This window comes from Cetorhinus maximus, chromosome 14, assembly GCF_964194155.1.
Source record: "Cetorhinus maximus chromosome 14, sCetMax3.hap1.1, whole genome shotgun sequence".
Classification (NCBI taxonomy): Eukaryota; Metazoa; Chordata; class Chondrichthyes; order Lamniformes; family Cetorhinidae; genus Cetorhinus; species Cetorhinus maximus.
In genome coordinates this window covers 89,804,529-89,825,024 of record NC_135892.1, presented here as the reverse complement: position 1 = coordinate 89,825,024, position 20,496 = coordinate 89,804,529, and the positions used below count along the sequence as shown (strand labels likewise).

Sequence of the window (20,496 nt, the reverse complement as noted above, 5' to 3'; positions counted from 1 at the left end):
AACCAACTCAAGAAAACAGATAATTAGAAACTCTGATACAAGAGAGGAAATAAATCAACAGCAAGATTCTGTGTTCAATAGCCGAAGCCACGTACGTATGACACACAAAAGTCATAACCATTGCATAAAGCTACAAAGATAATTAGCAAATAAAAAGCTTCATATGAATGTAATGAATCACTAGGAGGATGCAGCGGGAAGCTGCGGTCAACAGGCTGAGTGCTTGTTTAATGTGCTAATACTGCAGTGTGCATTTACTATCAGCTATTTCATCCCGTCCGTCTTTTCCTCCCTTTTCGCCTTTATTACACCAAGGCGATGTAATGCGCCGAACCACACCAGATCACGCCGTGCCGTGCCGTGCCGTGCCGCGCTGCGCTGCGCTAAGCAACTGCCCCCTCCCGCCCCCCCGATTGAACAGCTCTGAATAACGGAGCAGAGGCGAACGGACGCCAAACAGAACCAGCGACGCTGCCTTGCACTGACGCATTGCAGGTACAGCCCGACCAATCAGCGGCCGCAGAGGGAGCCGAGCTGCCACCGCCACGCCGGGCTCCATCTGCCTCCGCGGGGCAACAAGAAAATAATCCCAAACTGGAGGCATCCGGTGATGGGTGGCGGCGCGGTGGCCACGGCAGTTTGTCAGTCGGTGCTTTAATTGAAAGGGGATAGAAGATTAATTCGAAGCTCGGTTGCGATTTTTTTTTTGTTTTGTTTTGTTTTGAAGTGGGGGCGGGGCGTTCCGGTCAAGAGCCCTTTCAGTGGAGGATGATCCGTAGTGTGTGTATGTGTGCGCGCGCGCGGAGGGGGCGGAGCTATGCGGAGGGATACAGGAGGAGACGGGTGTTAAGCAGTCGCTGAGAGCGGGCTGTTTATAGTCAGTGGTGGCCAGGGCGGAGAGGAGTTCAGCCGCGAGCGGGGCAATCGGCAACCAGTTCAAAACGGTGCAAAAATGGTGAGTCCCGCCCCACCTCTCAGCCTTCAATTCCTATACTTTTCCCCCCCGCACCGTGGAAGAAATTGGATTTATCCCCCACCGATGGTGTATTTTCCGTTGGACCGCAGGCGGAGAGGCTTTTTTTTTCTCCACATATATCTTATATCGTTTCTTTTCCTCCCCACCCCCGGTCCGGAACGTGGGACGACGCCTCTGTGGAGCAGGGAGATAAGAGGGCGAGAACCGCCGGGCTGCCACTGCGGCCCATTAGCCGCTATGTCGCTATCAGCCGCCGCCGACCCAGTGCTTTTTATTTTATTTTTTTTATTTCGGGGTCCCCTATTCTTTTGACGGCCATATCCCGGCGGAGGGGAAGAGGATGAGCGGGTAGGAGAAGGCAAATTTTTATAGCCGGAATTGGCGGCGCTTTCCTCCTGCTTTTGGGGAGGTTGTGGTCGGTGAAAGGTGGAGGGCGAAGGGTTTGATCCAGTTTCCACCTCCCTTCTCTTTGTCATGGCGCGGCGGCGGTGGTGGCGGCGGCGACCTTACCTGATGCCCGCACTTTGTCCTTCCCTCAGCCGGTTCCTCCCCTTACACTCGCCGCTGGGGCTGGGTGGTTGGTGTCGCTCTCTCCCCCACCGCCCCCGGGGGTGGGGGTAGATGGCGTGCGATTGTGCCGCTGCCGCTTTCTCACCCGATTCCCAGGGCGGCGGCGGCGGCCGGTTGGGTTCGGACCGTTGGAGCCGGTGTGGTGGGCGCGAGCCCGCGCGCGGTAACGGCCGGGGAGGTGAGAGCGCGTGAACAGCGCGGGGGAGGTGGCGCGCGGGTAATTTCCCCCCCCCCCTCTCCCCGGGGTGGGGAGGATTGGGCGCGTCCGCTGCCTCTCGCTTTGGCGGCTTTCGCAAATATCAACGTTGTTGAAGAAACGTTAACGTCGAGGGTTTGGTATTTTTCACGGTGGTGGGCGGGGGGTATGTGGGGGGTGTGTGTGTCGGCGGGGAGCGGGCTGGGGGTGGGGGGGGGGGAGTTGCCTACCTCCGGAGATGGCTGATTTTAAATTATCGGCACTTCCGGCTGCAATGCAGAAGAGGAGAGCAAACTGCAGGGTCCAGGATGGGGAGGATCCCTCACTGTAAAACAGAGATTGGACTTTAAGCTTTTAACTTGGCGAGTAGGATTTGCCTTCATGCAGCCGGCATTGTCTTCCGAAACTCGTAATTTCGAGGTGAATGCACCCTTTCATGGAAGGTTTTTTCATCGGATGTTTTCGAATGATCCGATTTCTGTAGCTTGGGATGCATTGTCCCTCTTCTTTCCCAGCCTCTCCCTGGTTGAATGCCCCGTGACCTCTTCATCCCAGTTTAATTGTTCTTGCTCAGGAGTTTATCATATTCTTTAGTTGGGGAAGGGAGGCTTGAGATGATTACTGTGGGATCACTCGAGTTGAGGGATGACTGTTGGCTATGTGGAATTTGAGCCCCTCCCTTGCTGCTGCTATTTGGTTTGTAGTTTTTATTCTTACTAAAGACTGTTTGCACTTGCCTTTTGGATTTATTTGACGCATATGGATGTGTAATAAATGAGCTGCTTTCATTCAAAGCGCTATTGAATTAGTGGTATTTACCAAAAATTCGAGCTTTTAAATTGGGCCCAGTACACTTTTTGCTTAGGCTGGATGATAATGCTTGCTTATTGTAGCCATTAATATATTTGTTACATTATGAAACATCCCTCTTTGGGACTTTTTTAATTGCCTAGGTGCAAATTCAAGGGTTTTATTTGAATTTGGAAGTTTCACTTCTGAAAACCTGTATCTTACTACAACGTTGTGGCTGTTGAATGATACTTAATTTCAGGGGGAAACTGGACTTTGTCTCCTGGAAGTTTGTCAGTAACCAGTGTCAATGTTGCTGGTAAGGTATTGCTCTTTAAAATCATATGCTTGTGTTTTAGTTTACCATGTGTAAATCTTCTGTTGCTTTAGTGGGAGTGTAAATCTTCATTGCTGGAGGGTGTCTGCACAGGACTCTGTTTTCTTGGACATCATGCCATGTTTTTGCAAAGTTGTGAATATTTTAGGAAGTATGAATGAAATTTTAGTCTTGAGTTGAATTATTATTGTATCATTTGCCCCAATTGTGATTCTCCTCTTCTCTCCACCCCCCCCCCCCCCCCCCAATTAAATCATGTAGCCTAATGTATGAATAGTGCATAATCTGTAATTATCTTTTTTCAGGCTGATCAACTAACAGAAGAGCAAATTGCTGGTAAATATTGAATGAACTGCCCTACCTTAATTGCTTAAGATCTGTTTTATGTTGACAGGAAGTATAGCAAGATATTTGAAAGCTTAAGCAATTTTAACACCAAAATTTGTAAATATTAATCTGAGAATTAACTTGTGCAAGAAATCTAGTGGAAGGTGCTGTGGAGTTTGATTTCCATTTGAGCTAAATTGGGTACAGCTTGATTGTTACTGGGAGGAAGTGATTGTGGCTCATTTCCAGGTAAAGTTTGCATACAATAACTTAAGTGGGTGTAATTTAATTGCTTCTGTATTGCCCATCCTTGAACTTAGGCTCCTTGCTATCATTTAAATGGCTTATGAATTGTCCAGTTAAGTACAGTAGAACAGAAGTGAATTCTGTACGCATGCTTTACACTTCCTGGTTATACTTGAGCTTTAAAGTTTTATAGTATCTTTTATGTATTTCATCAGAAGTCTTGTATAGGGAGTGCTTATGCTTCACTTGGCATTGGGCATTGCCTGAATTGATTTGTCTAGCAAAATTCTCTACATGCGAAGGAGGAACAAGATGAAATGATGCACTGTGTTCTGCTTCCAGACTTGTTCCCTCTTTTTGTCAGCATTTTTGTTGTCTTTCTGTAGTAAATGATCCATATGTTAAGTATCTTTCTAGCTGCAGGGTACTAACCTGGTCATTTGAGTTGACAATATTTAAGTCAATCTTCTGTACTGTTTTTGCCAAAGTTAGATTTAGACCTTGGGTTAAAAAATGGCCAGAAATTAGTACTCCATGCTTTAGCTGGGCCAGTTATTTAAAATCAGTGGTTTTAACATTCAGATTTCTTTAGATCTGGGAAATCTGCAACATTATCTTTGGAGTAATCTAGTAGTGATACTTGTCTTCCATTTTTACAAAAGGCATGAGGCATAATTAAGTGTGACAGCTGAGAACTTTACAGGTTTAGCAATAAACTTGATCTATATATTGTCTAGCACAACTTCACAAGTTTTTGGGTAATTTTCATCACACTGGTTCAAAATATTAACTTTTCTAGTGAAATCACATGCATTCAGTTCTTACTGTGCTAACATATATTTTACATTATTGAATTTTTTTCCTCCTTTTGTAGAATTCAAAGAGGCCTTTTCACTCTTTGACAAAGATGGGGATGGCACCATAACAACAAAGGAACTTGGGACAGTTATGAGATCACTAGGCCAGAACCCAACTGAGGCGGAACTACAGGATATGATCAATGAGGTTGATGCTGATGGTAAGCAGGAGGAGCAAAAAGCCCTCATAATGAGCTTTTCATATTATTGTGCACCTGTTTTCACTAACTTCCATTTTTTTGGCAGGAAATGGAACGATTGACTTTCCAGAATTTCTGACAATGATGGCAAGAAAAATGAAAGATACAGATAGTGAGGAAGAAATCAGAGAAGCATTCAGAGTGTTTGATAAGGTACAGTGAACATGTGCCAATTCTAATTTTAATCTAACCCAAGTTGCTAGGAAGTGAATATTGGCTAAGCTCAGTGTTTTTTTCCTTTAGGATGTGAAATTGGCAAGGCCAGCATTCTGCTGTTTTTAATGCGTTTTAAACCTCATTTGATCCCAACTTGCGGTACCAAATTGAAACGCTTTGCATTGAGTGTTTAGCTGCTATAAACTGGATTGAGACTACTCATTGTTTCACAGACCCTTGAAGCAAGTGAACGTAGACTTCTGTTAATATAGGCTGGATTTAAATTCAGGCTTTTGGGTGAAGAACGTGGATTTTATGTTGTGCCTCTCGCAGTTTCGCAATCCCAAAGCACTGTTGTAATGTAGGAATTGCAGCAGCCAATTTTGTACATAGCAAGATTTTGTGGGAAAACAAGAAGATAATGAGCAGAAAATCTTGGTGACGTTGGTTGAAGGATAATATTAGCCAGGATACTAGTGGGGATGCTCTCCAGAATCATGCCACAGGACCCTTACATCTGCTTGGGCTAAATGGGACCTCTTGCTTAATGCTTCATCTGAAAGTGCTGCCTGAAAAATGCAGTGCCCCCTCAGGCTGACATTTACAGAACAGCACTAAATCATGTGCTAGTCCAGATTGAACCTTGAATTCACAACCTTCTAACTTTGGGACAAGAGTACTACCACTCACCCAAAGCTCAAAGGTTGTCTAATCTGCTGGACCACTTGGTTCTATCTTGCATGACCCTTAATACCAACATTTAATTTTTTTTCCCCTTCAAATTGACCTGAAGCAAAATCTTAGACTGTTTCATTTCTTTTGGATTCCAGGATGGTAATGGTTACATCAGTGCTGCAGAACTTCGTCATGTAATGACAAACCTTGGAGAAAAATTGACAGACGAAGAAGTTGATGAAATGATCAGAGAAGCAGATATTGATGGTGATGGTCAAGTGAACTATGAAGGTGGGTTTTTTAGCAGAGAAGTTGTTATCACTTAATACCGTTTCCTTGTGCCTGCAATGGTTTTTTCAGTATCTTACATTTCATATTCAACTACGGTAAACTTTGTTATCTGGCACTCTACCAACCAGACTTTTCTACTAATTGGAATTTCTGATGTTCCCCTAACAAGAATAGTCACTTTACCAACCAGAAGCAATTACCATGTCATACCTGTATACTATATTTTATATTTTGTGTACTATCAAAGACTTAAATGTAAAAAGAATACCATTCCTGAGTCTTGCATATTAGTTCATGCTACAAGTATTGTGCTGTATTCCATTGGTAAATAGAACTGTTAACTGGCTTTCTGATTAACCAGCATCACCCATTCCCCCCACAGTCCAGATAATGAAGATTTTACTGTATATAACACTGAATAAATTTGTTCAGCTTCACTTAACCTTTGAATGGAAAGGCTACCAAATAGTTATTTTCAGGCTCTCCCAGAACCTGGAGAACAACTATTTTCTGAGACAAACTACTTATGAAATGTCCATATGGCGCAGCAAAAAAAATGCAAAATATGCTTGTGGGTGGTATGCCTACAAAATGTAGTTGCTATTTTGAGTGCTACCAGGTATTGTATGTGCAATGACTTTTAAGAATTCCATACACTGCATAATAGAGTACTTGTGAATAATATTTTTCACATCAATATCTTGAACAACTGATGCCCAAGGAAAGTAACGAAACAATTAAATTGCTAACTTCAAGTAAACCTGAAGTGCTCATGGCATATGATAGCAAGGTATCTGATGCTAATCAATCTAGATCTCAAATGTGCAGGAAGTTTTAGAAACTAGTCATTCCTTGATGTTATTAATGCTCCTTTCTTTGGCTTGAGCATGCACTAATTGGCATCCAAACATAATGGTTTGTGCATTCTGCAAATTATAAGTCTTAAAAGCTTTGGATTTTGTTTATAAGTGGCCCATTTTTGTGCTGGGGTATTAATGACCAAATACTTGTATTGCCTTTCATCCCTAGCCATGTGGATGTAAAAATGCCCCTCAAAGTGAATTTTTCAAATCTGTAACATGACTCAAGATCTCCTTAGCCAGAACTAGAAATAAAGATGGGAAAGTTTGCTAAATAAAAATTACTGATCTACCTTACAAACCTAGACCTCCTTTGGAGTGACAGGGTCAACATATTTAAAATTAACCTGTTTACTATGACTAGATTTCTTAATCATTAATAAGGTAAGTCTAGAAGCTGGAAATTCATACCTCTAGGGTATAATGGTATCTGGGTGGGTAATGTGGTCAGCATTGTTAAATTACATGTACTCCTGAAATGTTGTATTGGATTGCCTGCATCAGAACTAAAGTACATGACTAGATCCCCCTCTGTTTGTATAAGAACAAAATCTAATAATGGCTCAACACTGACCTTCATTCTTCATTTATGGTTGTTAGACATTACAAGCAATTGATTATTGACTTTTTTAACTTGCATGGATTTAATACCTTGTGAATTTTTATGTAATGGTCTTGCTATTCAGACTTAGTCAAAAAAGATTATCCTGGGTAATTATTGATTTGGTTTAATTCTATAATTTAAAAGTTGGATGGCTTCTCATGTCTAAAATATTACAATTACTTGGAGAATCTAAAGTTGAAATTATTTTGGTTGAGCCTGGTGGGCAGGAAACAACCATGAGCATAATGCAATTGTTTTGGTGCTACACAATTACTGTTGTCAACAATTTTGCTCAGAACTCTGGAGTTGTTCAGCTGCCTAAGCATGGTTGGTTATGAGCATGTTAGATCCCTTGATTGCTAAATTGGGATGAAACTACTTTGGCACCTGGTTGTGGAGCACCAATTAATTCAAAGTTCTCATTGTTCCACCGAAGTACCCATTTCTTCCCTCCTAGTTACTGTCTTTCAGCCTGTTGGCTTGGTTAGTTTTCAAACTTTATTTTGTTCTTGAGCCCATCAATTAATGCCAAATGGGAAAATTTAAATCACCTTGGTATTCAAAAACTGTGGGTCCGTTGTAGTTTCAAACATGTTCAATCTGGTAAGCGTATATATTCTAAAACTTGAAGAAAACTTGATATCTGTCTATGGAACTTTCCCCTCTAATGTAACTAGTTATGACAATGCAGTACAAGTAATTTCAAGGTGGGAGTGGAAAGACGGGTTGAAACTTAACTGATCTCAAATCACCTTGCACTTAAGTTTTGATGCTTTAGAAATTAGTAATATTCTTCTCTTCCTTTTACAGAGTTCGTACAAATGATGACTGCAAAGTGAAGATCTTGTACAGAAAACCTTTTAATTTTCTTGTAAAAAAAAAAGCATTGTTTATTTGCCTTTCCTTTGTTTGTAATTTCTGTAATGTTTCTCCTGCCCCAACTGTCTAAAACATATGCATGTATAGTGGGTAGAGTTACAGTCCATGTTATTTTCCTTCAATATCTTCTTGTCATTGTTTTCTTTTGCATTTGAGACAAGACTTTGGTGTAACAAAAGTTGCATGTGGCTTTATCTTGAAGTGCATCCAAGCTCTTCTACACATTCAAAGCTACATAAGGACTTGTGGTTTAACGAGGGATCATCTGGGTATGCTGCTGTGAGGAAATGGCTGATGATTTCAGCATGTATTGCATTGCTGTTTAAATGCAGAGTTATCACTCTGCATGGAGTAAGGACAGAGCCTAAAATTTCTCAGCATTGCACTATAGCAAAACGGGTGTATCATCCAGGTACTCGTACACTAAACCTTTTTGTATTTGCTGTTCCATACAAGGAAGCATTCTTGTTTTCTTACTGTGCTCTTTCAAAATTTTGTTTAGCCACTTAGTTCTTTCTGAAATCTGCTTTGGCACTGACATGCCTGAAATCCATTCCAAGTTGTATATTTTTTTCCAATAAAACTACAATTTACCCAAATAGCTGTTCTGTTTTTGTAGTTGATGTTTATTCCTATAATGTGACAGGTAGTGACTTGGACTGGAATTGGTCTTTTGCAGACTTTACTATTCAAGTGTTAATAGCATGTGTAACATGCAACCATTTAAAGTATATTTTTAACACTGAACAAATCTTGCTCTTGATCTGCACTTGTTAAATTGGTGAAATAATGCTTCAGAATTTTGTTTCCCATTTTAACTTAAAATCTGGTTGGAAAATAATAAGACTAGGTTTAAAGACAATGCTGGTCCTACAAATTTGTATTAAATCTTCCATCAAAAGGGTTTTGTTCCTAGATGCCAAATCACTTGCTTAATAGTTAAGAAGAATTTGCTACCTTTACCTCTTAGTAACATTGTTTATACCAAGAGTCCAGTTCTGTGTGCTAATAATCAATGTTCCTGTTGATACCAACATTTCAATGTATATCTTGGATGAATGGAAAACTTTATAAGGCAGATCCTGATGCTGGTTGTTAATTTGCTTAAGTGTGGGTATAACCACTGGAAAAGGTTAACTTTCACTGATTCTTTAGCAACAAATCCCATTATGTAACTAAACTGCATTTTTTTAAAAAACTGATTCTTTACCACCTAATTGTTAGTGCCATTTGTAACCTGATTCATTATGACCACTTTTAAACAGTCTGCATTAACCAATTCTAGGTTATACCAAAATGCATTTTGGTTAAATTTTCTCGGGCAAGAATATTGAACTGATTGGAACGGTAGATAGGTTTTCCTATTTTTCTCCCACTTTCTGGCTTCTCTTTAAAGAGCTGGCATGGATGATGAATTAAATGGCTGCCTCTGTCTGATTCATGGATTATTACTGGGTTTCAGGATCTAGCACTGTATAGAGATTCAGTAGTGGTCAGCTAACAAACTAAAACCCTTGTTAAAAGTACCAAAATTAGTCTCTCTTTTAGAGAACTGTAAAGCAAAACTAGCTGAAGGACTTGTTACTTGCAGGCATGACTTAGAATTGACTTGAATAGCTATTTCAGCACAATTGCGGCTGATATCTTGTACCAGCTGGATTCAAAAATTGTTTACCCTAAGGGAACCTTCCAAGCCAGGAGGCAGAAAAACATATTTGCTGCCTGTTTCTCAAACATGGCATCTGTTGCCTACAAGCATCACCTGTGGAAAATCCTCTACGTACACCAGGTAGATAAAGCCCACAATTAAATATCCTTCATATTTACATGGGATTTGAAGATTAAGTCGATTTTGGTTCTTTACTGCTGGACATTCCTTAGATATTACAAGTTCATTTAATTTTTCTTTGGGCATTTAGGGGTGTCTTATAATCCATCCAAAGACCACAAAGTGACAACAGGAAAAATCTCGATATGTCACTCAAATGTTTCGTTGTTGAGCAGTAGCTCTATATTCTTGCACAGGAGAAAATTTAGTCAAATTAATTTAATTCATTTCAGCATAACCCAGAATTGGTTAACTTTTAAGCACACCAACTTAAGTGAACACAAGGAATCGGGATACAAGTATTAACACTGCCTTATTTAAGCTCAGAGCCCATTCCAAAGAAGTAAATAGCTATAAAATGGATTTGTTCACAATTAGTGAAAGTTGGCCTCTTTGGTTAGAACCGTGCTTTGCAGTATAGTTTTTTGTATATCCACATTATAGTATGAATAGGCCACTGCCTTGCTCTTTTTCCCCACATAGCCCTACAGATTTCTCAAATACAATAGTAATGTCCAAAAGGAAGTTGTATACCACTTCCACTACCCTTTCAAGTAGTGCATTCCAGATTGAAACTTCCCATGTAGTTTTTGTTGCCAATTATCAGTACTTGGTTACTGACCTTCCTGCCATTGGAAATAATTTTCCACCCACCCCTCCTTGCCTGTTCTATTAAAGCCCCTCAATTTTGAACACCCAATTTTCCTCCATATTCTGTTCTAAAGGGAACAATCCCAGCTTCTCTAGTCTCATAACTGAAGTCCTTCATCACTGGTATGATTCTGGTAAATTTCTGCACCTGCTCCAATGACTTGGATGTGTGTCTAGAAGTGGCCACCATGCTCTAGCTGAGGGCTAACCTTTCACATCCTTTTATGAAGGATTTCATAACTTGCTTTGATATTCTAGGCCTCTAAGCAAGGCCTGTTGCTGCACCTCTTTAAAAGTTTTACGATATATTACCTCATTTTCCCTTCCAAAGTGCATCATCATCTCAGCATTTTAATCTCCCATATTTTCCCATTTCACCAGACTTATCCTGAAGCGTGTCTCTATTTTCAGCAACTTCGAAATTATGCCCATGTACACAGCAAAAAGAGCAAGTAGTCCTAATACAGGTCCCCAGGACACCACTGTAAATCTTAGTTTGCTGTATTAAATACCTATATATTTAAAAATACATTTGAGGTAACTAACAACTTTGTTCTCTGCTGAAAATTGAACATGAAGGCTAAAAGACTTGCATTGTGATTAATTTTCATATCCTAAATTAATTGGTTTTGGCATGTAGTTGTGTGCAAATTTTATGTGCATGTGAGCCTTGCACAGTTCACTGGCTGAATTTGCCTTATTTGGATTATGTTCAGTCGGTACCTTTCTAATTTTTACCTTGCTGCTTTATAAAAGGCCCTGATATCTCAGGAGCCAATCACTGGGAATTGCATTTGTGTGCTAGTTTTGAAGCTTAATTATAGCTACTCTAAGATCACAAGGTTAAAAATTATTTCCCTTGTGACCAAGCTCTTCTCTGACTTGAACGAGAATACAAATTTTGGAAAACCTATCCGTTAACTGCATTAATACAATTTCTCCTCATCTTGACACTTCTAAGCAGGATGACTTTTAGGTTGTCACAAGTTACTGCTATACCAATAACTCATTTTTCTCCCTGTACAAGATAGCAAGTAATGGCCTTACAGTCCAATTCATGTTTATATTCGGTTGCCAAAATTATTGAACATACTGGAAGTGCTTTATTGGAATTCTGTTTGCTTTGGGATTTGCTACTGATGTAGAAAATGGGTGAATTTGCTGAAGTTGAAGGATGTGTATTTGACAATTTCTCCATGCAGATTATGCAATAAGGGATGAAGTATTAATGACAAGCTAACTTGATGGCTCAAATTCCTTGTCTGATTGCATGCTTGTACTAGATTGCAATTTTTTTTGGAAAAAGTTTGTTTTAAAACAGTTAATTGAACTATTGTAGATACTGGAAATCTGAAGTGAATGGAAATTGCTGGAAACTCAGCAGGTCAGGCCGCCCATCATGGGCAGGATTAATGCCAGGCCAACAACATTTTGTTTTGTTGTTGTTCTGTTTTATTCCCCCTTTTTCTCAAGTATTTTCTGTTTCAATGTCTAAATGTTGAAAGTTTGAACTTGGCCGGAGTTGATTTGGCCTTTCCACCATGCTGAAGCTTACTTTGTGGGAACTGATGTTTATGAAATTGCATCCTGCAATCATGCGATCCAGCTTTCTTTATAAGCCAACATCACACCATCTTTATATTGCCGATTACTCCACTATTTGTGGAATGATTATAAATGATTTTAGTATTCGATTTTACTAGAGGAAAATAATTCTTCTAACCAAATTCTGGCTAGTTTAGGAACTTTTGAGTTGATTGAAATCTGGATCTAATGGTGCCTTTCAGGATGCTCCGAAGCATTTTAAGACGTGTCTTTATAGTGTAGGCACTGTTGTAGGAAACCACTCCCAAAAGTAACAATGAAATAAATAATCAGCTAATTTTAAATGTTGGTTGATGTATAATTATTGGCCAGGACACCTGGGAAACACTCTCCCTGCCGTAGAATCTTTTAGCTCCACCTGAGAATGTAACCAAAGCATCTATTTAATGTCTCATTCAAAAGACTGCCATTGTAGCAGTCCCTCAGCACTGCACTTGAATATCAGCCCAGATTATGTGCTTATTAAAGTCTCGAGTACCACTTGCAACAATAATCTAACTCCAGACAGTAGCATTGCTTTTAAAATGAGCTATCGGAATGCTACTATATTGTTAAGAAAAGGAAACAGCAATACATACAGGCTTTTAGTTGGAATATTGTTTCGGTAACCTATTTTTTTTCCGAGTGAAAGCCACTATTTGGCGTGCTAAAATCGGAAGTATATTTTGCTTTACAGTTAAATCTGGCTGCATTGTGCTTTCATCACAGCTAGTCCCACATCTCTTCCTTTGCCTCCATCCCAGTTTCACAGCAATGGGAACAGTTCTGAGGCCTGTTATTGCCATGTGGGTGGGTTATTAGGTAAAAGACTTGAGTTTCACTCCTGGCTCAGTTGCATACTGCTTAACGGTGAGATTGGAGAATGCATTTGGTAAATGCGTGCTTCCACCTCACCCACTTTCAGCGAGGGGAATGCATGTTCAGATGGATTGGACTCTGGACCCCGAACTCTCGAAACTGGCCTTTCTGCGCCAGGTACAAATGCAGCTGCTCGGCTGCTCCACATGAGACCGTTAAGGAAACATCATCTCAGAGCAAGGCGTCGAATCTTGAAGCTCTTTCCATATCTATAGAGTCGGTTCTAAATTTGTTGAGCAATGTGGTTGAAGAGTTGAGAAAAACACGTGAGTAAACCTTAGCGAGAAGGGCAAATACCAAGCGTGGCTGGCTAACTATCAGTCGCTACAAGGGTTTATTCTGGCTCAAGGGGGAAAGAGACTGGGAGCAGAAGCAGTGTCGAAAAACAATTGCAAGCCCACGTCACAGTGGTTTATCGCTGAACGCAAGGGGGGTTTTCTTGGGCCATTTAAAGGCGACACCTCAAACACTAATTTTTTTCCCCGACGGGCTGTACACTGGTCCTCACCGGGAGCGATTTTAAGAATTTTAATCGAAGTATCCCTTGCGACAGTTTTGATTTGAAAGGGGAAGGCGATCAACAACAAAAAAAAATGTTCCGAAATGGGAAACCACGATTCAGTATTTGAAAAAAGGGGGGAAAAAATCTTAAGGAATCGGGGGCTGCGCTTGCAAATAGGATCTCGGTAATGGTGTTCACATGGCTGCAACCGCTTCCAATTCTCCCCATGAGAAAGTAGCGAGGAAAAAACACGCTTTAACCAACAAATCGGAAATAAAATCCAAAGTGAAGGAAGTCAGTAACGCAAAAAACAACCGTAATGACAAGGTAGTGGGACGTGACAGTTTGGCTTTTCGGCTGCTATATATATATTTAAAATTAGAATTTCTCAATGATGTCATCTCACTGCTAACTTATTTTTGCGCTGACCGTTCCAGCAAAAAAAAACAATTCGCCACCAGAAAAGCGAGAGTCAACCAGGGGAGGGAGGGTGGCGAGAAAATGTCACAGTAAGTGTAGAATCGACATTGGAAGTTAAGCCCAGCAAATGTAGCCGCTAATAAGATTGTCGTTTATACGATCATCAAAACTGTCTAAAATCGATGATCTTTCGTTGCTTTTAACGTAGATGAAGGCATTGATAGTTTCACTTTTTCATACCTGACTAGAATTGGATCAAACGTACAGCTGTACTGCCCTTTCTGTGTGGTTCATACTTCACAATGAGACAGGAGAAATAGTGTTGGGGTACATTTCGAAATGGGAGTTTTGCCTAGCAGAAGCCCATACTGAGAATTTGGGCACTCCGCCTCCACAATTTTCCATCTATTCAACGTTGAAAGGCTCCCCTCCCCCCAAGGTCTACTATATCATTTGGGCTTGACGTTGTGTGAAGTATGACCTCCAGTGTGAAGTCAACTGAGCTTATTAAGTACTTGGAGTTTCGATGGTTTTAATGGACACTGTTACACGTTTAGATCTTGTATTTGTTCTTTCCGTTACAGTGGTTTTAGTTCCTCCTATAAACAGCTAAAGCTTCTAAACGTTTAGGGGTGTGCCCGCACTGTCTAATATCTAACCAATTAATGGTGTAACTCATTGTGACCTTAACTGGGTATTCATGTCTTTTGCGTGGGCCTCCACGTGATTGTTTTCCGATGTGTTTGAAGGTAGACTGACATTTGGTGAGATGAAACCAGAAACAAATTGTTACTCTAGTTTATTTAGCAAGAAGTGAATAGACAGAGCAATAGGTATGACTGAACTAAAACACTTTAATCAGTAGATCTTGACTCTACCAGGGGGTCATCTTACTTGACTGCAACAAAATTCCTCCTGCATTCTAATCTTGTGAGTTTATTAAAGTTGGACTTGCAGCTTTCTGTTTAAAGAAAACTGAAAGTGATCATCTCTCCCTGATGTATTTTCCTTTATTCACAACCAGAGGGAAAAGCCTATGCTATATAACTTCAACTTGGGATCAAAATCAAAGATATTACAACACAATGGAATGAAGTGTTTTTGATTAGTAAGACTGGCTAACAATGCTTATTGTTTTCAGTCATTGGGGAAACAATTTCAATGCCTAGCCTAATATGCTTTTTTTTCAGGGTTTATGTATTTATACTTTGCTTTTAAATATGATAATTGAAATGTAATTCTTTTTCAAATTCTTCCTGTAGAAAAAATTGACATTAATAAAATATAAATAAAAAATGTGACAAATGTCATTCAAACTGAAGGCAAATTTATCTAAATGTTTGCCCTGGTAGTGAGCACAAGCAGATAACGTCTCTTCCTGGTCATGAGATTGACAGTCAACTAATATAAATAAGTTGCAGCAAAAATGTTTTTGTGAGATTGTTATTTAGAGTAAGACCCCTTAAAAACGAACAATATTCATATAAAAGACAACCATTAAAACCGATTAAACCTCATGAAGGACATGCTGGAAGTGACAAAGGCCTCACTAAAAAGATTTGACAGGCTTTTGTTTGCAAACACATGCACTTGATATTACAAGTCATAATGAAACACATTGCTTGTGGATGACAGATGGCTGGAACTGCCTCATGAGATTTGATAGCCTTCTATAAAAGCTGCTTTGTTGGCTTGCTGATTGTGCTCCTATTGCCCCTGGAGAGTGCTGTCGAGGGCATTTGTCAATCTGCAATGTGAAATTGGATTGTATTTAGGTGCATCTGCCTGGTGCAGTCACTGTTGTTAGTGATTTTGTTTTGTTGTAGGGGACTGGGGGTTCCAGTTACATTTAGCCAAGGTCTACTCACCTTACTTATCAGCTTTGCCCAGGTTTGGACGAGACACTGCCTCATACCATTTTTTTAATTTGTCAAATGTCAGGGAAAGTCTCTCACTTCTCATGTGCCTCTATGTCTCTTTATTTTTCTGTTAGGCTCCCTGTATCTCTGGTACTGTGTCCTTTTCTCTCTCCTTTTCTCCAATTTTCCAAATACTGGAGATGATCACTGTTACCCCTGTGATTTCTAGACTCTCCCAGGATGTTTTTTTCTCCAGCAAACTGGCCGCAGGCAGGGCAAGGGGCTGCAGGGCAAGGGCTGCTCCAGGGAAGGGGGGAAACTGGTGTCAAGCAAGGGAAGCAGGGCTGGGGCTGTACTGGGTGTATGAGTGGGGTAGGTTGCACTTAGACACATGACTAAGGGGAGAGTGCAGGGGAGTTAGCGTCTTCAGTGTCAGGATGGGGAGAGAGTATGTTACAGAGTGACATAATCCACTTGGAACCAGAATGGGAGGAGCGCTGAGTGAAGAAGCGCTTCAGTTTACATTGTTGAGCTTGCAAAGATTGTCCCAGTCCAAGGAGGGGGAGAGCATGTCAGTCCAGCCTCAGTCATGCCCAGCATGTTGTGCACAGGGCATTGTCATAACATCATGCGCCTCAATCCGCGGAGTTTCTGGCATCATACTGGGCCGCAGGCGGCACACTAGGTCAGGGGAGTTATCTGCAACCTACAGATGGGGGGGGGGGGGGGGGGAAGGCATTGTGGGGGTATTTGAGGGTGTCAGAAGGTGAGGGGGTAGGTATATGTCAGACTGTGCAAATGTCCTCAAGATGGGGAGGGGTGAGGTCCACAAGGGGCATAGGCACATCTACCCTAAGATGTTCAGGGCCCAACAAATGGATATCCATCACAATCACAATGGGATCAAAGAATACAGGGGGAGGATTGAGAAGTTCTTGGCGGGAGGGAAACCTGAACATTAAATTCCTCCGGGATGATGGGAGTGGTTTCCATACTCACAGGGAAGGCCCAAGATGGTCTGACAGTGAGAGCTCAGCAGAGAATCTGCAGCAATGGTGCAGTGCAAAATTATAATGAGGAGAATCTCTGCTAGCGAGGGCTCTGTGGATGGATTGGAGGGCAAGTGCATGCACTGGTTGGGGGGTGATTAAAGAGGCACCCAACTGAACTGCATTCAGTGACAACGCAGGGAATCAGGAAAGTGAAGCAACGTTGTGCATTTATGCGAGACTAATCCCGCAAAGTGGCACCAATTGATCTCCTTGTTTTAACCTCTTGTTCGCAGCATAGAAATTCCCCAGAGGAATAATAAACTACAGAGCAATTGGGCGGCTGGACAAACTTCAGAAGCGTGTTAGAATCGTGGCACTGGATGGTTCACAGAAGAGAAGCCTGAGGCCTCCCTCAAATAATCTCATTTCCTGACTAAACATTTACCTTCATGTTTATTTCAGAGTGTAGTATTAGAGTGCAGTGAATGAGGATCCCAGCGCCTGGGCTGAAAGCAGCACATCCAAGCACTTGGCCAAAGAAATGTCATTGCAGTTAGTCATGTTACAGGGTTGGCGGGGGGAGCACCTTGAATTGCACCCCACTCTGGCCGTCATTTCAGGGGTGAGTAGTTGCCAACACAGGAACAAAGCCCTTGAACCGACATTCACTGACAAGTCATGGACAGGCAGAGGACCTAATGCTGACTCTTGTATGTTTCTCATTGATACTGCAGAGAGGAGTCCTTCAGGAAGATGGAGCCTGGATTTATTGCTGTCTGCATAATCGCATACAGGCGGGAGAGAAGAAGGAGAAGATTGTGACGGAGGCAACTGGATGGCCAAAGGGAAGAGCAAGACCCTCAAGCCAAAGGGCCAGAGGGCCCCCTCCAGACTCACAGGATGAGGCTCACAGAAACGTGCGTAGGCGGCCCTCAAGACTGAGGGTAGACAGAACTCGCATGTCTTATCTGCAGATGAGCAAGAACCAGTGTTGCTGACGCCTCCACATGTCCACAGATCTGATGATTCACATTTGCCACATTCTCCAGCAATTGGCACCATAGGACTGGGAGGGCATCCATTGCCATTGACTCCGAAAGTAACAGCTGCACTCAACTCCTATGCCAGTGGCTCGTTCCAGGGCTCCGCTGGGGTCTTCTGCAGGACATCTCATGCGCAAATGCATACACTGATGCCTTATTTGCCAAGGCATGCAATTAGGCCAGCTTTGACAGAGATCAAGCAAGCCAGGGCGTCAGAGCACTGGGCTTTGCTGAGATTTTCAGATTCCCACAGATGCAGGGAGCCATCGACTGCACTCATGTGGCTATAAAAGCTCTCTGGCTACAAGTCAACCAGAAAGGCTACCACTCGCTCAATGTACAGCTGCTCTGCATCCATAAGAAACTTATCATGCAGGTTTGCGCCAAATACCCAGGAAGCATCCACGACTCACATATCTTGAGTAGATCACAGATCCCAGACATCTTAGAGGGACCACACAGGATCTAGGGATGGCTCCTTGGTGACAAAGGGTACCTGCAAAGGATGTGGCTGATGATGCCCATGCGTGGCCTCGGACTCCTGCAGAGGGAAGGTACAACGAGGCTCCTGCTGGTAGCCAAACATTGGTGGAGCACACCATAGGGATATTAAAGATGTGATTCCATTGCATGGACAGGTCTGGTAGAGCACTCCAGTACAGTCCCCAGAGGGTCTCACAGATCATTATGGCTTGCTGTGCGCTGTACAACCTGGCACTGCAAAGAGGAGAGGACTTGCCCGATGCCAGAATGGAGGTGCTGCACGTCTCCTCCGATGAGGAGGATATCGAAGGGGATGAGGCATTGAGTTGGAGGAAGTGGAGGCTGCAAGAAAATGGGAAGAGACCACAGCCCAGGCCAGATAAGGCAGTGAGTACCCTCTTGGACAAGTGCCCTCCATCATGGGCTAACATGAACACCAGCATTGCTATTTCTCTCATTTCAGCCATGCACTTCAATGTGAGAGTGAATAGTTATACATGAAGCTCACATTGTCCTGACCTTTGAAAGATGATGAAGCCTTGGAGCATGTGTCTTTGCTGAGATGAGGCACTAACTGGAGGAGGGAGTCCTGGCATCAGACTTCAGAAGGTGCTGCCTCTCTCCAGCATCCCTGTTACAACAGCAGCCTACAGGAGCCAGGAGCTGTTCCACTATCCTCAGTGGGTTCATAGCTATGTGCCTTCAATGTGACAACTCTCCTCAAGGAGATCCATCTCCAGCAACAGGACAACACATTCTATGTTACGTCAATGGCAAAACTAATAGGTGACAATTGGGCCAAGGCAGCCAGGGATGTTCCGCAGGTGCGCATCTAACCAAAGATGATTCAACCCTCTGTGTCACCTTCTTCTCTATCACATGAACACCCGGCACTCTCAGTTAGGGATGTTGGCCCACTTTTATCCTCACTTTACTATGCATGTGGACCACCTGAAAATGTCGATGTTCAACCACTTGCGTGCCAGACAATAAAATGCCTCCTCTTTAAGATACACATTGTGCTCTCATGGCCAGCCCTGACCCTTGCGAACTCCAAAATGCTCAGACACCATGAAGCCCTCAAGGTCATGAGTCGTTGCTAATAAAGAGCAGACTTCAGCTTCAGTATCCTTGCTCCTATCCCAGTGCTCCCCTCACTATTCTCTAAAGCTACAGTGTGCAGTTCCAGATGGTGCTCAAAGGCTCTACTGACCATCAAATATCACCATTTGAAATTAGCATCACACGTCTCGGCAAGTGTTTAGGTGATGAGATGGACAGCACTGCATCCAACATTGTAACAAGAGCCTTGTGACTGCAATCCAGACAATTACAGGTTGAGAAACGATCAAGGTTGTAGGTTCGAGCATCAGGGCAATAATGTGGCTGAGAGGGGCAGAGCTTCGGCACCTTGAGGTGGCAAGTTGCTCCCACTTATTGGTCAGCTTAGCAGATGTACACTCGGAAAGTCAGAAACGTGGTTGGCAAACAGGAGCACACACGAGTTCTGAATATGGGCTCATACCACTGCCTAAGTTGGTGGTTGAGGCTGAAATGCTCAGCTCATTTAAAATGTACCTGGATCTGCATCTGAAGTGCTGTAACCTGCAGGGCTACGGACCAGGTTGGAAAGTGAGGTTAAAATGAGAGGTTAGTTTCTCTTTTTTGCTGGCACAGACACGATGGGCTCAATGGCCTCTTCCTGCACCATAACTTTTCTACGGTTCTAACCCTGCCAGCAGACAGAGACACATGGAGTTGGATGATACATCACCCTCCTCCATGCGTTAACATATTCTCCTTGTACGCTACACCTTCACCTTTCAAGAATGCAGACGAGATAGGAGAACACCTCTGCCTCAATCTCACACAGCCAAGAATAAACATGACATAAGCCTGCAAAGCATGTGAATGAGGTTCCTTATAAAAGCCCACTTAACATTAAGGTTGAGCATCACTGATGTTGAGAATGATCTGGAAGAGGGCCACACACTATGGTGATATAGAAGCACACTACATAGGCGATGCCCATGATAGCGACATCTGTGATAAGCGGGGGCGGGGGAGGGGGTGGGGGAGGAACCATGATATCACACCTGTTTGACAGTAACACAGCTCATCGTAAAAGGGAGGCATACGCAAGAGGACATGTGAAATGGATATGATTCTATTTATGTTTGTGAACATTATATGCATGTGAACACCCACGCCACTGTTGTCATCCTAAATCTTTTTAACTTCCCCAATGTCTTGGTGCTTCTCCAACATCCACAGTGGAGATGGAGACAGCCT

The 20,496-nt window shown here is 42.4% G+C and overlaps 2 protein-coding genes across 2 annotated transcripts in view; both read left to right on the top strand.

Moving 5' to 3' along the window:
- Window positions 1-688: 688 nt before the first annotated feature.
- Window positions 689-8,562, top strand: calm2a (calmodulin 2a (phosphorylase kinase, delta)). Its single transcript, XM_078557210.1, has 6 exons — window positions 689-955; window positions 3,174-3,204; window positions 4,316-4,459; window positions 4,545-4,651; window positions 5,485-5,620; window positions 7,895-8,562. The coding sequence occupies exons 1-6, from the start codon at window positions 953-955 to the stop codon at window positions 7,921-7,923; spliced, it is 450 nt and encodes a 149-aa protein (XP_078413336.1). The 5' UTR covers window positions 689-952; the 3' UTR covers window positions 7,924-8,562.
- Window positions 8,563-12,320: 3,758 nt separating this feature from the next.
- The window catches only part of stpg4 (sperm-tail PG-rich repeat containing 4), an 86,392-nt gene continuing 78,216 nt past the window's right edge, over window positions 12,321-20,496 (top strand). The window contains exon 1 of the mRNA XM_078557209.1: window positions 12,321-13,734. Within this exon, the coding sequence (XP_078413335.1) occupies window positions 13,606-13,734 (129 nt within the window). The 5' untranslated portion in view covers window positions 12,321-13,605. The remainder of the gene's footprint in view (window positions 13,735-20,496) is intronic.